Source organism: Melozone crissalis, unplaced genomic scaffold, assembly GCF_028551555.1.
Source record: "Melozone crissalis strain CALT ecotype California unplaced genomic scaffold, PUWL_Pcris_2 ptg000156l_1, whole genome shotgun sequence".
In the NCBI taxonomy this organism is placed as follows: Eukaryota; Metazoa; Chordata; class Aves; order Passeriformes; family Passerellidae; genus Melozone; species Melozone crissalis.
Genome location: NW_026535927.1, coordinates 578286 through 594900, shown reverse-complemented (window position 1 = coordinate 594900; position 16615 = coordinate 578286). Strand labels below are relative to the sequence as shown.

Sequence of the window (16615 nt, the reverse complement as noted above, 5' to 3'; positions counted from 1 at the left end):
CATTGTATTGTATTGTATTGTATTGCATTGTATTGCATTGCATTGCATTGCATTGCATTGTATTGTATTGTATTGCATTGCATTGCATTGAATTGCATTGCTTTGCATTGCATTGCACTGCATTGCACTGCATTGCTTTGTATTGTATTGTGGGGTCTGGCACTGCCCCCGCAGAATTCCTGAGGCTGGAAAAGCTCTCCAAGGTCACAGAGCCCAAGTTGTGCCTCATGCTCAGCTTGTCACCCAGCCCAGAGCTCTGAGTGCCACGCCCAGGGGACAAAGCACAGCTGGTCATTATTGCATTGTATCGCATTGCATTGTATTGTATTGTATTGCATAGCATTGCATTGTACTGTACTGTATTCTATTCTATGCTATGCTATGCTGTTCTGGGGTCTGGCACTGCCCACCCAGAATTCCTGAGACTGGAAAAGCCCCCCAAAGTCACAGAGCCCAGGCTGTGCCCAATGCCCAGCTTGTCACCCAGCCCAGAGCTCTGAGTGCCACGTCCAGGCTTTCCTTGGATGCTCCAAACCTCTCTGTGCAGCCCCTGCCAAGGCCTGACCACCCTTTCTGTGCAGAAATTTTCACTAAAATCCGACCCCAAACTGCCCTGGCCCAGCCTGAGGCCGTTCCCTCTGCTCCTGTCCCTGTTCCCTGGGAGCAGAGCCCAATTTGGGGCTGTCCCCTCCTGTCAGGAGTTGTGCAGAGCCACAAGGTCCCCCCTGAGCCTCCTTTTCTCCAGGCTGAGCCCCCTCAGCTCCATCAGGACTTTTCCAGCTCTGTTCCTTTCCCTGGACACTCTCCATTCCCTCCATGTCCCAGATGGACGAGCCCAAAGCTGGACACAGCACTCAGGGTGTCCCTCACCAGTGCCCAAGACAGGGGACAATCCTTCTTCTGCTCCTGCTGGTCCATCCCTGATCCACCATGGGCACACCTGGCTCATGGCCAGCTCCTGTCCCTCAGCACCCTCAGGTCCCTCTCTACCTTTCAGCCACTGTCCCCAGCCTGTCCTGCCTTTCCCTCTGCTCCAACCCCAAGTGTCCAGAGTGACCCCACTCCAGGAGAGCCACAGGGCTCCATTTCCATGGATCAGAACAAGTTCTTCATCCAAGACTCTGTGGCAGGTAAAATGTGGGGGAGATAAACAATTTTTGTCCTGTACAGGTTCTTCTAGACCCAAAAACTCCCCAGAAGATCCTCAGGTGACTCTTTGCAGGTGGCACCTGAGTGTTGGGTCACAGGTTGGACTTGATGACCTCAAAGGCCTTTTCCAACCATGTTCTGGGATTCTGCAATGGAGACCAGTGATGGAGACCCTCCCACCAAGCGAAAATCAGGCTGGGCCATCCCACAACTTTTAAGGGAACAAAATCAAGGCTGAAAACACCTCCCCTCTCCTTCCTTGGAGTTCTGACACCAAAACTGAATCTTGAGTTTATCTGCAGGTTGAAAACCACCTTTGAAGGACCTCAAGGCCCAGGATCTCCACAAGCTGAGAGCCTGGGGAGGGTCTCAGAGCCCAGCTGGTGCTGCCAGCCCCTCACCCAGGCAGATGGGGGGCTTCCCTGTCCAGCTGCCGTCGGCTTTGCAGGTGCGGTGCTCGGAGCCCCCGGTGAGGTAGAAGCCGCTCTGGCAGGAGTAGATCAAGGTGTAGCCCAGGGAGGGCAGGTCCAGGGCACCCACGTTGGCATGGGATGGGGTCTCGGGCTGCTTGCAGTGGTGGGCTGGAGGGGACAGGGAGAACAGGTGAGAGAAACCACCCAGGTGGGCACGGGGAGGGTGAGAAGTGACACGGTGACAGCAACAGGGGAACCCTCCTGGAAGAGGTTCTACACCACAGCTCACAGGGATTTTTCCCAGCTGGAAGAGCTTCCCATGCTGGGTTTCTCTTCCTGGCTAAAGCTGAACCTGGCTCCAGCTGATGAGCTGAAAATCAGGATTGGCCACCCCCATTTTTAAGGGAAAAAGACAAAACCAAAAGGTGCTGAAACACCTCTGAGCCCAGAACTGAGTGCCAGACTAAAAACTGCCTTTGCAATCCCCAATTCTCCCTAAAATGCCACACATTTTCTGCAAGGATTCCTTTTGCAGAGCCTGGCTGAGGGCCCCAGCTCCCTGTTGGCATTCCCAGGACTCACGGACGCAGTCGGGCTGGACGCCGCTCCACGTCAGGTTGGGCAGGCAGGTCCTGGTGGTGGAGCCCTGCAGGAGATATCCCTTCTGGCACCTGAAGAACAGGATGCTTCCCACCTGTCCCAACAGGAGACAATCACTCAGCTTCCCAGGGATTCCCAGACTTTCATTCCATCCCCTTGTCACCACCTCATCCCTCACAGGAGCAGCTCCACTCCCAGCTGAGCAAAAATCCCATTTATGGTGTCTGCAAATTAATTAAACATAAAATAAATTAATTAAACTTCAAGATTAAGGTGACTAATTAGCAGGAAAATGGAAGGATCCACTCTGCCATCCACTATCCCAGCAGGGAATGGGTGGGAATGGAGCCCCCCAAGGGAGCCGCTGTGGGATTTTTGTCCCCATTCCAACGATTTCCTGCTGGATGAGAGATGGGATTAGCAAAAGCACCTGCAGGATTTGGCCTGAAAATTAATGGGAATTAATGTGAATAGCAGCAACTATTAATTAGCACTGTAATTAATTTCAGATACAATGCACTGCCTAATTAATGCTGTGCAAACCCACTCAGAGGGCTAAAGGAGCACGTTGGGGTGTCCTGCTCCCAGGAGGAGACAGGAATCCATGGAAGGACACATGAATCCATGGGATGAGACATTAATCCATGGAAGGACACATTAATCTATGGGATGAGACATTAATCCATGGAAGGACACAAGAATCCATGGGATAACACAAGAATCCATGAGAGGGGACGTGAACTCATGGAAGGAGACAATAATCCATGGAAAGATGCAAGAATCCATGGAAGAAGGACATGAATCCATGGGAGGAGACATTAATGCATCAGGGGAGACATGAATCCATGGGAGAACACGTGAATCCATGGGACAACACAGAAATTCATGGGATAACATGTGAATTCATGAGATAACATGTGAATTCATGGGAAGAGACACTAATCCATGGGAAGACACAAGAATCCATGGAAGGACACATGAATCCACAGGATAATCCATGGGGTAACATGTGAATCCATGATGGGAGGCATTAATTTATGGAAGGACACATGAATCCATGGGAGAACAGAATAATCCATGAGAGGAAACTTGAATCCATGGGAGAACACAAAAATCCATGGGATAACACAGGAATCCATGGGAGAACACATGAATCCATAGGATAACACAGGAGTCCATGGGAGGACACGTGAATCCAGGCCAAGGACCGAGCAGGGCTGGCTTTGTGGCACACCCATCGTCCACGGCCATACCTGGTATCCCTGGGAATTGTTCTGCATCCCAAAAAGAGGCACTCCAGGATCTGCACACGTCGTGAGGCTGGGATCTGTTAAAAACAGGGAAGGGATTTATGGGAGAGCTCAGAGCCCTCCAGGCACACGGGTCCTGCTGTACCTCTGGAACACAAATGGGATTTGGCTCTGAAGGAACACACAGCAACAAGGAGAACACATGGATCTTCCTGTTCCTTAAATCCCTGCCTGCTGCAGAAAGAAGCAACCAAGTTTTTAATTAATGACCAATCACAGCCAGTTGTGTTGGACTCTCTGAGTCTGTCACGGGTTTTTATTATTCATTCTTTTCTGGTTTTCTGATGTCACCTTTCTCTTTCTTTAGGATGGTTTTAGTATAGCATTTTCTTATAATATGATATGATGTAATTTTATTTAATATATAAATATATATAATTTATACTTATTATACAATTATATTTATATTTATAACTATAATAATATATTTATAAATATGTTTAATAGATTGATATTATATCAATACTATAATATAATATATAACATATTAATATATCATATATTATATATATTATATATTACATATTATATTTAATTAGTATATTTATATATAATACATATTTAAGTATATATATAAAATATATATTTATATAATATTTATAATAAATTTATTATTATAATTATATATATAAATACAATTATAATTATATTAATATATACATAATAAATAATGTTTAATATAATATATATAAAATATATTATAAGTTCATAATATAGTATCAGTTAATAATGTAATATAATATAATATAATATAATATAATATAATATATATTTAATATATTTAATATAATATATATTTAATATAATTTCATAATATAATAAATCAGCTTTCTGAGAACTTGGGAGTCAATTCCCATCTCTCACCCCATCCTGGGGACCCTCACAACACCACAACAAAGCACCACGGTCACCCCGCTCTCCTCTCTGCCCTCTGCTCCCATCCTGACCTCCAAGGACCCCCAAGGGGTTGGGACTGGAGGTGAAGGGAGCCCCCAAACCCTTCACTGAGCCCCCAAAGCCTTCACTGAGCCCCCCTTACCGATGCAGCTGGGCTGGGTCCCGCTCCAGGTGCCGTCGGACTGGCAGAACCTGCGCGCCGACCCCACGAGCACCAGCGGGGCCAGGCAGGAGAAGGACACGGACGAGCGGTAGGTGAAGCCTCTGTCCTCCCTCCTGCCCTGGGCTGGGGTGCCCGGGTCCCCACAGAACACGGCTGCAACAGCAAAGGGACAGGGAGGTGGCCACAGAGCCCCCAGGAATGCCACATCCCATCACAGCCCATCCAACTCCATGATCAGCTCGGGAATCAGGGGTGGCTGAAGGTGCTGCTGGCTGCATTCCTTGTAATTATCTCCTTTTGTCCATGGTTGTTAATTAACTTCCACCTTCTCCCCCGGATTTGCCTTTTTTTCCCCCCTCTTTTTTCTCTCCCCTAATTGCACGGTGTCACTTTGTTCCTTGGCTCTGTATCACACGGAAAGCCCACTAATTATCCCGGATCCTGGGAAAGGTGTGAGGAACAGTGAGGGGTTTTGTGGGATTTAATATGAAAATGGATATTGTGCAGCTGGAAAAGGGACTCAGAGCTGCCTTTAGCACCAGGAGATGCTAATTCCTTTTTTTTAATTCTCTTTTTTTTTTGGTGTTTGCTGTTGCATCAAACCCACCCAGCCTTCACAAAACATTCCCAACTTCTGCTGCAACACGGTGCCTTTTGCTAAAAGATTTTTTTGGCAGTTCCAGGAGTGCTGATTGCAGAAGACTGAGTCACTGAGGTCAAACACCCAGTTTTGAGGATGTTTTGTAGGCAGGAACATGGAAAATGCCTGGATTCATCCCAAATGTGGCATCACCCTTCTGTCACAAGGGGTAGAGTGACCACCTGTGTCCCCGCCTGCACTTCACAGATGCCAAAGCAAGGCTCCCAAAAAACCAAGCCATGAAGGAGGTGGGAGAGCAGCCAGACTTTGGCTCCAAACTCTTGAACCATCCCCATAGCACCAAAAATTCCCACTCCAGCTGCTGGAAAACTCCATTTATGAACGGGGCACGAAGCACAGCAAGATCCCTCTAAACCCTGAGCTGCTCAGTGACACAGAGCTTGGGGAAAAAACTTGGAAAAAGCCCTAAAAAGCTGGATTTGAAGCAGAATCCTGGTGGAGGAGAGGGCAGGTGGCTACTCACGGAAGCACTGGGGGATCTCCCCGCTCCAGGAGCCGTTGCCCTCGCAGGTGAGCACGGCGGGCAGGGACAGCTGGTAACCCTCCAGGCAGGCGTAGCTGATGCTGGAACCCCAGCTGAAATCTGACCCCACCACCTTCCCGTTGGGAATGGCCTGGGGAGCTCTGCAGGTGATGGCTGGGGGAGGAGGAAAAAGAAGGAGAAGGAGGAAAAGGAGGAAATGGAAAAGGAGGATGACAAAGAGAAGAAGGAGGAGGAGAAGAAGGAGGAAAAGGAGAAGAAGAAGAAGAAGGAGAAGAAGAAGAAGGAGAAGAAGGAAGAAGAGGAGGAAAAGAAGGAAATGGAAAAGAAGGAGAAGGAGGAGAAGGAGAAGAAGGAAAAGGGAGAAAAGGGAGAAAATGGAGAAAAGGGAGAAAAGGAAGAAAATGAGGAAACGGAGGAAAAGGAGGAAAAGGAGGAAAAGGAGGAAAAGAAGGAGGAGAAGGAGAAGAAGAAGGAGGAAAAGAAGGAGGAGGAGAAGAAGGAGAAGAAGGAGGAAAAGGAGGACAAGAAAAGGAGGAGAAGGAATAGGACAAGGAAAAAAGGAAAAGGAAAAGGAAAAGGAAAAGGAAAAGGAAAAGGAAAAGGAAAAGGAAAAGGAAAAGGAAGAGTCAGGTCTCTCCACTTCTTAATTATTTCCATTAACAAGCAAATTCCACCTAGGTGCAAAGTCACCTCCTGCTCTCCAAGAGCATCTCCCAGGATTGGCACAAAGTGGGGTCAAACCCTTCAAAGTTTGCAGTTCAATCCCAAATAATGAAATATCCCATGGGAAGGGATCCATGAGGATCATCCAAGCCCTGGCCCTGCACAGACACCCCAAAATCCCCCCCTGTGCATCCCTGAGAGCGTTGTCCAAACATTCCTTGAGATCCTGGGGCTCTGCTCAGTGCCCCACCACCCTCTGGGGGAAGAACTTTTCCCTCAGCATCTCCACAAATCCGATTTTGAAGTCAACGCTCGTTCCCAGCTGAAGGTAAAAATCTGCCCTGACATGGTGTGAAAGCTCATCCCCGATTTCCCCGAAGATTCACACATTTTGGACAACCTGGCTGAGGCTCAGACGAGCAGTTGAAGCCACAACCTGTCGGGTTTTCACCCACTCTGGGGTGTTTGGAGATGACATTTTTGCAGCGCTCTGCTCTTCAGCTCAGAGCAGCCAAACCTGTGCCTCCAAATGAGACTCTTGGCCACATTCTGGATCATTTCTGCAGCATTTGCTCAGTGCAGAGGATGAAAAAGGAGAGGAAGAATTGCTCTTTACAGCCTCTGAAGGAGCTGGAGCGCATTTGAGGGTTTTTATGTGGCCTGTTTTTATATCAGTTCCGTGACAGGTGAATTTTCCAGATTTTTAAAGGAATGCAGCGATGCTGCCACACATTTTATCTGTGCTGGGGGGTCAGGAAAACAGATCCAGCCTGCCCAGCCACTGCTTTCCTATTTCCCTTTTCTATCTCTGAACCACAGGAGCCATCTCAGAATAATGAAAAGACTCGCAGGGAACATTTTTCAGATGTTTCTGGGTGATGCCAGCACAGCGTCTGCTGGAAAAACACAATATTTCATCTGAGCTTGATCCGAGTTTTTTGTGCAAAATCACTTTACTCCCTGGGCTTTGAAGGAGAGCAGCAACTCCTTCCCTCCCTGCCAGGCACAGATTGATAGCCCTGAGCACAGCAAGGCGTTGCTGCTTCCCTGACAAATGCCAAACTTTGTGTGTGGAATGAGGGAGATGAGGAACGCCCAGCCAGGCTTTCATGGAAACTCTGGTGGCCTCCAAAACTTGTGTCCTGCAGGGTTCCTTACCCTTGCAGACGGGTTTGGTGCCGTTCCAGGTGCGGTCTTTGGTGCAGGTGAGGGCAGCAGCTCTGTCTGACTCCATCATGAAGCCAGGAGTGCACTGGAACACCACGGATTTGTTGTAGGTGAAGTCACTGCCCAGCCTCAGCCCATTGGCCGGCACGCCGGGGTCTCCACAGTTGATCACTGCCAAGGAAGGGAAAAAGGAGAATTTCTGGCAGCTGGAACCACGCCTGGGATGGTCCTGAATGTTTTTTTCCAGGTGGGGTTTAACCAGTTAAATGTGGAGCAGGTTTGCAGCCTGCGATTTGGTTCATTTGTCCTTGGTGCCCAGCTGGAGCAGGAATTGTTTTGTCTCCCTGCTCTGTGCACAGAGCTCACCATCCCTGATATGAAGCCCAGACCCACACACCAAAGCAGCACAGAACCTGAGAAATATAAAAGTTAAAACCAGAGGCGCCACCAGTGCTCACCAGTGCACTCGGGGCTGGTCCCAGTCCAGGTGCCATTGACGGTGCAGTGCCTGCTCAGCACCCCAGTGGAGTAATAACCCTCCCTGCACTGGTAGATGATGGAGCTGGAGAACACCAGGCCGTCGTTGAAGATCACCCTGGCGTTGCTGGGAGTCCCGGGGTTCCCGCAGGAAATCAGTGCCAGGGGAAACGGGGAAATTCAATTAAAATCACCCAGAAACCACAAACCGACCCCCAGGGCTCCGAGGGGTTCCTCCTGCATTGCCTGTGCTCAGGAAAGGCAAGTTCTGAGGACATGAGAACACTTCTGGGGACATGAGAACAGTTCTGGGGACACCAGAGCCATTCTGGGGACACTAGAGCAGTTCTGGGGACACCAGGACAGCTCTGGGGACATGAGAATAGCTCTGGGGACAATAGAACAGTCCTGGGGACATTGGGGCAGCTGGGGGACATCAGAGCAATTCTGGGGACACTGGGGCAGTTCTGGGGACACCGGGGCAGCTCTGGGGACACCAGAATAACTCTGGGGACACTGGGGCAGCTCTGGTGACATCAGAGTAATTCTGGGGACACCTGGGCAGTCCTGGGGACCCCAGGGCAGCTCTGGGGACACTGGAGGTGTTCTGGAGACACCAGGGCAGCTCTGGGGACACCAGAATAGCTCTGGGGACACCGGGGCAGTCCTGAGGACACCAGGGCAGCGCTGAGGGCATCAGAGCAATTCTGGGGACACTGGGGCAGCTCTGGGGACATCAGAGCAATTCTGGGGACACCGGGATAGTCCTGGGGACACCAGAACAACTCTGGGGACACTGGGGCAGCTCTGGGGACACCAGAACAGCTCTGGGGACACTGGGGCAGCTCTGGGGACACCAGAACAGTACTGGGGACACTGGGGCAGCTCGGGGGACATCAGAGTAATTCTGGGGACACCTGGGCAGTCCTGGGGACACCAGAAGAGCTCTGGGGACACTGGGGCAGCTCGGGGGACATCAGAGCAATTCTGGGGACACTGGGGCAGTCCTGAGGATAGTGGAACAGCTCTGGGGACAACAGGGCAGCTCTGGGAACACCGGGGCAGTCCTAGGGACACCAGAACAGCCCTGGAGACATCAGAGTGATTCTGGGGACACAGAAGAGCCCCGTGTCGCAGCAGTACCTTCGCACTCGGGCTGCGTGCCGCTCCAGGAGCCGTTGGCGTGGCAGACCCTCTTGGAGGAGCCGCGCAGGGAGTAGCCGGGCTCGCAGCTGAACCGCACCACGCTGCCCACGTCGAAGGCGTCCCCCAGCCCGATCCCGTGCGAAGGGATCCCGGGGTCGCCACACACGCCCTGGCTGCCCCCTGCCAGGAGAGCACAGAGTCACCACAGCCACCAGGGATGGAGGCTCCTGTCCCTTGTCACCCTCACCGGGAATTCCACCCCCAGCAGAGCAGTGGAACTCCAAATTAAACATTCCCTGATTCCGTGAGCCCCCCTGGTTTTGAGATGGATGCAAACATGGCCACAATTCCTGAATCCCAAGGTGGAGGCTCCAGCATCAGCCCCAGGGATGTTTCCCCTCCGTGAAGGAATTCCCACGTGCTCCAAGCCAGCCCTGAGCAGCTGGAAGTGAGGGAACAAGGAGGGTTGGAGCGTGGGAGGAAGGGAAGGGAAAAGGGGAAAAGGGGAAAAGGGGAAAAGAGAAAAGGGGAAAAGGGAAGGGTTGGGGGTGTCCAGGGAAGGGAAGTTCAGGTAAGGGAAGGGGAGGGAGGTGCCTCCTCCTCAAGGCACAAGAGTAGGTGATGATGGGTGGGAGGTGATGACAATGGATGGGTGACCATGAACGAGTGACCATGGCCAGCTGATGGTGTCTGGGTGACCATGACCAGGTGACCAAGAACAGGTGACCATGAACGGGTGACCATGGCCAGCTGATGGTATCTGGGTGACCACGAACAGGTGACCAAGAACAGGTGACCATGAACAGGTGATGGTGTCTGGGTGACCACGAACAGGTGACCATGGCCAGCTGACTGTGGCTGGGTGACCATGAATGGCAGTGACCATGAACAGGTGACCAAGAAGGGATGACCATGAATGGGTGACAACAAACAGGTGACCATGGCCAGCTGACTGTGGCTGGGTGACCATAAATGGATGACCATAGCCAGGTGACCATGAACAGGTGACGAAGAACAGCTGACCAAGAACAGATGACCATGAACAGGTGACCATGAACAGGTGACCATGTCTGTGTGCCCCCCAGGGCCCTTCCCAAGCCCCCTCACCCGAGCAGTGTGGCAGGGAGCCGCTCCAGCGCCCGTCCAGCTGGCACATCCTCGTGGCATTGCCCACCAGCGTGCGCCGGCCCAGGCAGCTGTACCTGACCACGGAGCCCACCGTGTGCTTGTCCCCCGAGATCTGCGCGTGGGGAGGGGACCCGGGGTGGCCACAGGACACCACTGCAACAGAGACACGGCTTCAGCACCCGGGGATCCAGAATTCTGGCTTGGGGGGACCTTAAATGTCAGTTAGTGCCACTCCTTTCCATGGGCAGGGACGCTTTTCCCTATCCCTGGTTGCTCCAAGCCCTGTCCAGCCTGGCCTTGGACACTTCCAGGGATGAGGACAGTCCCAGCTGCTCTTGGCACATGTGCCAAAGCCTCCCCATCCTCACAGGGAAGTTCAACACACAGGAAACAAAAACATAAGAAAATCTCCTTTTTTTTTAAACTTTGAAACCCAGGAATCCAAGGAATCAGTGGTAAAATTGACCTGGGTTTCCAAATGTCAACAAATCCTCCAAATCCCAACGTTTTCTGCGAGATAAAATGGAGGAAGGAGATCCCTTGTACTCAAGGAGGCTGAGGGAACCTGGGATTGGGGTTTTAACAGGAATTCCCTCCCGGCTGTGGGAACATGGATCATCACTCACCAGCTCCCCAGGATCCATGCAAGGGGTGAGGAGAGGACAAAAGGAAAGGAAAACGTGCCCAAAACTGCTTGGTAGGATTTGGTGTGGAGGGAGAAACGTGGGAAAAACAAAAGGAACAATCCCAGCTTTGGAACAGCTCAAGCCAATTGGAATTTCTGGAGTTGGGCAGGGAATGGGATTGCAGCTGGTTTGGTGCCCAAAGGGACAAAATGGTCATGCTGGGGTGGGGCTGCTCCTGCCTGCACCTCCCTAAGGCAGCTAAAATCCACTCTGGATCCCAAATTCCCAGTGTAAGATTGAGACTCACTCACTCAGGTGAGTCCTCACTCACCCAGGTGTACCCTCAGCCACTCAGGTGAGCTCTCCCTGTGCTCCAGAGCTGCTCCTGCCCTCTCCACCTGCACTATCCCAGCAGGATCCTCTCCTCAAACCCCACAACCCATCAGGATTCCACCTGGAACACCCAAAATCCATTGGGATCTGCCTGTCCTTACAAAGAGAACGTCCCTAGCAGGATCCTCTCCTCAAACCCCAAAATTCATTGGGATTCCACCTGAAACCCCCAAAATCCATCAGGATCCACCTGGCCCTACATAGAGAATGTCCCTAGCAGGATCCTCTCCTCGAACCCCAAAATTCATTGGGATTCCACCTGGAATCCCCAAAATCCATCAGGATCCACCCGTCCCTACATAGAGAATGCCTTCCAGCAGGATCCTTTCCTCAAACCCCAAAATTCATTAGAATTCCACCCAGAATCCCCCAAAATGCATCAGGATGCACCTCTCCCTACAAAGAATGTCCTTATCAGGGTCCTTTCCTCAAACCCCAAAATTCATTAGGATTCCACTCAGAATCCCCAAAATTCATTGGGATCTGCCTGTTCCTATATAGAGAATGCCTCCAGCAGGATCCTCTCCTCAAACCCCAAAACCCATAGGAATTCCACCTGGAATCCCACAAAATCCATCAGGATCTACCTGTCCCTACACAGAGAATGTCCCTTTTCCTCAAACCCTAAAATTCATTAGGATTCCACCTGGAACCCCTAAAATCCAATGGAATCCACCTGTCTCTACATAGAGAACCCTCTCCAGCAGTATCCTCCCCTCAAATCCCAAAATTCATTGGGATTCCACCTGGAACCCCTAAAATCCACTGGGATTCATGTGTCCTCACAAAGAGAACCCCCTCCACCAGTATCCTCTCCTCAAACCCTAAAACACATCAGGATTCCACCTGAAACCCCCAAAATGCATCAGGATCTGCCTGTCCCGAGACAGAGGACCTCCTCCACCAGAATTCTTTCTTCAAACCCCAAAATTCATTGGGATTCCACCTGGAACGCCCCCAAATCCACTGGGATCCACCTGTCCCTACACAGAGAAACCCCTCCAGCAGAATCCTCTCTTCAAACCCTAAAATCCATCAGGATCCACCGTTTCCTGAGAATGCCCTCCAGGAGGATCCTCTCCTCAACCCCAAAACCCATCAGGATTCCACCTGGAACCCCCAAACCCATTGGGATCTGCCTTTCCCTACACAGAGAATGCCTCCAGGAGGATCCTCTCCTCAACCCCAAAACCCCCTCCCTAGGAAACTCCTGAAACCACTGGGACCATTCCCACGTGGATTTTTTTGTGGGGATTTTTTTTGGGATGGATTTTCCCTCACGAATCCTGCTGACCCCCACGAGATGCGCTGGACAGGGAGAGGGGTTGGGGCCACTTACAAAGGCACTGGGGGAGGGCTCTGTCCCACGTGCCATCGCCCTGGCACGTCAGGACGTGCGTCCCCAACAGATAAAATCCGTGGCTGCACTGATAGGACACGGTGGTGCCGAAGCTGAACCTGTGCGGGCCGCTCGGCTGCACTTGCCGCACGCTGTTTTCCAGGTGCCCGGGGTCAGAACAGTTCACAACTGCAAACAGACAACAGAACAACACCCAGAAAATAATGGGAAGCGAAAAGTGAGGCAGAAAATGTGGGGTTTAAAAAAAAAAAAAAAAAATTGGTGGGAAGTTGAAGATTTTATGCTGATTTAAGATTTTTTTCCCGAGATTTTTTCTCTGAGATTTTTTTTTTTCTCCGAGATTTTTGAGGGTGGGAGTGGAAAAATTTCTTGTGAAAAAGGGAGTCCAGGCAATCCTGCAGGTTGTCACCCAGCAGCAGAGGCTGGATCTCCAAATTGGGATTGAGATTATCCAGCTGGGAATAACTGATCCCAAACCGGGATTTTTTTGGGAATAATTGATAATCCAGCATGGCCAGAGATCCTGGATTAGGGAGATGCAGAGGGAGGGAGTGCAGGGAGGGGAGGGGATTTGGGAAGTGAATCTGAGTGCTGATCCCATGGGGAAAGAGGGAAAAGGGCTCTGCACAAAGCTGTGGGAAGATATTTCCTGGGAAGATAAACGAGGAGGTTGGACAAGGTGATTTGGGGGGGAGCAGAGGAGAGATCCTGATTTTCCATGGACATGGATTGTGACCACCAGGGCGTGTTTGTAGGGCTGTGCCTGCCTTTAACACCCTCTGAGCCCAAATTTGGGTCTGATCCCAAATCTGATCTGATCTGTGCCTGCCTTTAACACCCTCTGAGCCCAAATTTGGGTCTGATCCCAAATTTCCAACACGCTCCAACTCCTTGGAGAACGCATTGAGGTGAGGAAATCCCGTGGGATTTACAGCATCCCTGGCATCTCCAACCACATCCCCTGGGTGGTTTCCAGGGATTTCTGGCTTGGGATCATGGAGAATCCCCAGGGAAGGCCAGACTGACCTCGGCAGGAGGGCAGGGTGCTGCTCCACTGGCCGTTGGCCAGGCACTGGGATTGGGAAGCTCCCTCCAGGCGGAATCCGGGGTTGCACTGGAATTTGGCCACGTCGTTGAGGTTGAACTGGGAGCCCTGGGTGAGGCCATTGGGGGGGTTGCCAGGGTGGCCACAGGTGATGGCTGCAAGGACAAAATGGAAATGTCACTGGATTTATTCCTGGAGAAAAGTGGATTATTCATTGGAAAAAGATGTGAAGGTAGGAGAGCATAAAAACCGCCACATCAATCCCAAACCCCAAAGATTTGGGGCTTCTCTGTTGAGATACAGGATGACATTGAAAAAAAGGGATTTTTTTAGGTTTTATTTGCTCCAGGAATTCCCTGCATCCCTCTCCAGGCAGCCGAGTGCCAGGATCCCACTGATTTACACCACACATCCCTCTCCAAAAATCCCAGCTCCTGCTCTTAACCCCACACCACCCCACGCATCCAAACTCTGTTGTTCCCTCCCTCTCTCCCTGTCCCCCCTGGGCTGAAGGAATGACAAGTACTGATGAACACAAGAATTTAAGAACAGAAAGATTTGATGGACAAGTAAAATACCTTTTACTCACCAACAGAATAACTGGCAAGAAACCTACCAACCAATTGGAGTCACACGTGAGGTGTGTGACTAAAACTACATAAAAATGAGTTATGTGAATAAAGAATGGGTTTTTTCCTGCATGAAGAAAATGGAGTCTTGATAAAAAAACACCCCAAAGGTGTGTGCATGGCCACCCCACACCTCGAGGGTGTGAGCTCTGCCCAGCCCCTTCCAGGCCCTCCAGGCTGGGATGTCCCCTCAGGGCTGAAGGAATGACAAGTACTGACGCACACAAGAATTTAAGAACAGAAAGATTTGATGGACACAGACCAATAAAGTAATTAGCCAGAAAGCTACTAACCAATTGGAAAGACACATGAGGTCTGTAAAACTGCATAAAAATGAGTTGTGTGAATAAAGAATAGGTTTTTTCCTGCATGAACAAAATGGAGTCTTGATAGCAAAACACCCCGAACGCGCGCGCAGCACAACCACCTCATACCTCAACCACCCCACACTTTGGGGGTGTGAGCTCTGCCCAGCCCCTTCCCCAACCCCTTCCCCAGCCCCTTCCAGGCCGGGATGTCCCCCCAGGGTGAAGCAATGACAATACTTACGCACACAGACAGGCGTTTTCCCGGACCAGCGGTGGTCCTGCTGGCAGATGCGCACGGACATGCCGATGAGGCGGAAGCCGGGCTGGCACTGGTACACCACGCTGCCACGGTAGTTGTAGTTCTCCCCGTTGATCTGCCCGTTCACAATGGGGCTGGGCACGCCACAGTGCCCGGCTGGAGGGGACAGAACGGCAGCAATCAGCTGGAGAGCCCAGCAAAGGTGTCCCCAAAGGGCATCGGGGGATCTCTGCGGGTTTGGGGTGAGGAGAAGCCCAGACCGGGATGGGTTGCAAGGGAATGCAAGGGTTGTCCATAGGGACACCTCTACCATGTCAAATCCAACCTCTCCTTGGACACTTCCAGCTGTGGATGGGGCAGCCACAGCTTTTCTGGGCATGGATGAGGTTTGGAGATGCCCAGATTGGTTTGGGTTGGAAGGGAACATAAGGGTTGTCCACAGGGACACCTTCCACCATGCCAAGTCAGCCTGTCCAACCTCTCCTTGGACTCTTCCAGGGATGGGGCAGCCACAGCTTCTCTGGGCAGGGATGGGGGTTCACAATGCCCTGACTGGTTTAGGTTGGAAGGGAACATAAGGGTTGTCCACAGGGACACTTTCCACCATCCCTGGTTACTCCAAGCCCTGTCCAAGCTCTCCTTGGACACTTCCAGCTGTGGATGGGGCAGCCACAGCTTCTCTGGGCATGGATGGGGTTCATGATGCCCAGATTGGTTTGGGTTGGAAGGGAACATAAGGGTTGTCCACAGGGACACCTTCCACCATCCCTGGCCATCCTCTCCAACCTCTCCTTGGACACTTTCAGGGATGGGGCAGTGTTCCCTCCCAAGGAGCCTTTCCCACACCCGTGGATGCCGCAGGAGCATCCCAAAGGTACCTACCCAGACACCTGACCTCAGCCCCGCTCCAGAGCCCGTTGGCCATGCACTCCCTGACCCGGGAGCCCACCAGGGTGTAGCCAGTGTTGCAGGAGAAGATGGCAGTGGCCCCGTAGCTGGTGAGGGTCCCGATCTTGTTCCCGTTGGGAGGCGTGGGCAGGTCCCCACAGGAGATAACTAGGACAGATCCCAAAGGATAAGTGAGAGAACAGGCTGGGTTTTGAAGGAATGCATCCAGGCACAGCACCAGGAGTTGCTGCTGGAGTGGGAAAGTTCATTAAATAATTCCAGGAATTGTGATCATTCCAGAGCCATGTAAGATGAGGTGACAAAAATAAGAGCTGTTCATATTTATGCTTCAGGATACAGGGGAACACTAAAGACAGGCTGGGAAAGAACCAAAGGAGTTTTTCACACCAGAGCTTCCTCACAGAGGAATATTTTTCTGTCATTAAGCCTGATTCCCAGAAACCCCACAGAATCATGGAAGGGACCTTAAAGGCCATGAGTGGGGACATCTCCCACTAGGCCAGGCTGCTCCAAGCCCTGACCTTGGAATGGCACAAAGTTCATAATTAAAAGTGACACCCAGCTTTCCCCCACAATCCAAAATCCCAAGATCTGCAGATCCCAGCTGGGTTTGTGGGATGCAGGAGCCTCTGCAATCCCAACCTCCCCCTCAGAACTCTTGGTTTTATCTTCATTTTCTCTGCCTTCAAGCTCTGCCAAGCCTGCAGAGCTCCCGCTGGGTGCTGCTGACCTCGGGGCGCTGCCAAGATGCTGTCACTTGGATTTAGGTGGCAATAAGGCTGAGGGAACAAAAGGAGGTCAGGCTCCTGCTCCCGGATCCAGAGGAAG

The 16615-nt window shown here is 51.3% G+C and overlaps 1 protein-coding gene across 1 annotated transcript in view; it reads right to left on the bottom strand.

Annotated features, from left to right (window-relative positions):
• The window catches only part of LOC128948759 (CUB and sushi domain-containing protein 2-like), a 138915-nt gene that overhangs the window by 5955 nt on the left and 116345 nt on the right, over nt 1-16615 (bottom strand). The window contains exons 48-60 of the mRNA XM_054293521.1: nt 15761-15934; nt 14861-15034; nt 13664-13837; nt 12617-12805; nt 10238-10411; nt 9128-9310; nt 7966-8142; nt 7499-7678; nt 5657-5830; nt 4512-4685; nt 3416-3489; nt 2145-2256; nt 1551-1730 (exon numbers count right to left, since the gene is read on the bottom strand). Coding sequence (XP_054149496.1) covers nt 1551-1730; nt 2145-2256; nt 3416-3489; nt 4512-4685; nt 5657-5830; nt 7499-7678; nt 7966-8142; nt 9128-9310; nt 10238-10411; nt 12617-12805; nt 13664-13837; nt 14861-15034; nt 15761-15934 — 2139 coding nt within the window. The remainder of the gene's footprint in view (nt 1-1550; nt 1731-2144; nt 2257-3415; nt 3490-4511; nt 4686-5656; nt 5831-7498; nt 7679-7965; nt 8143-9127; nt 9311-10237; nt 10412-12616; nt 12806-13663; nt 13838-14860; nt 15035-15760; nt 15935-16615) is intronic.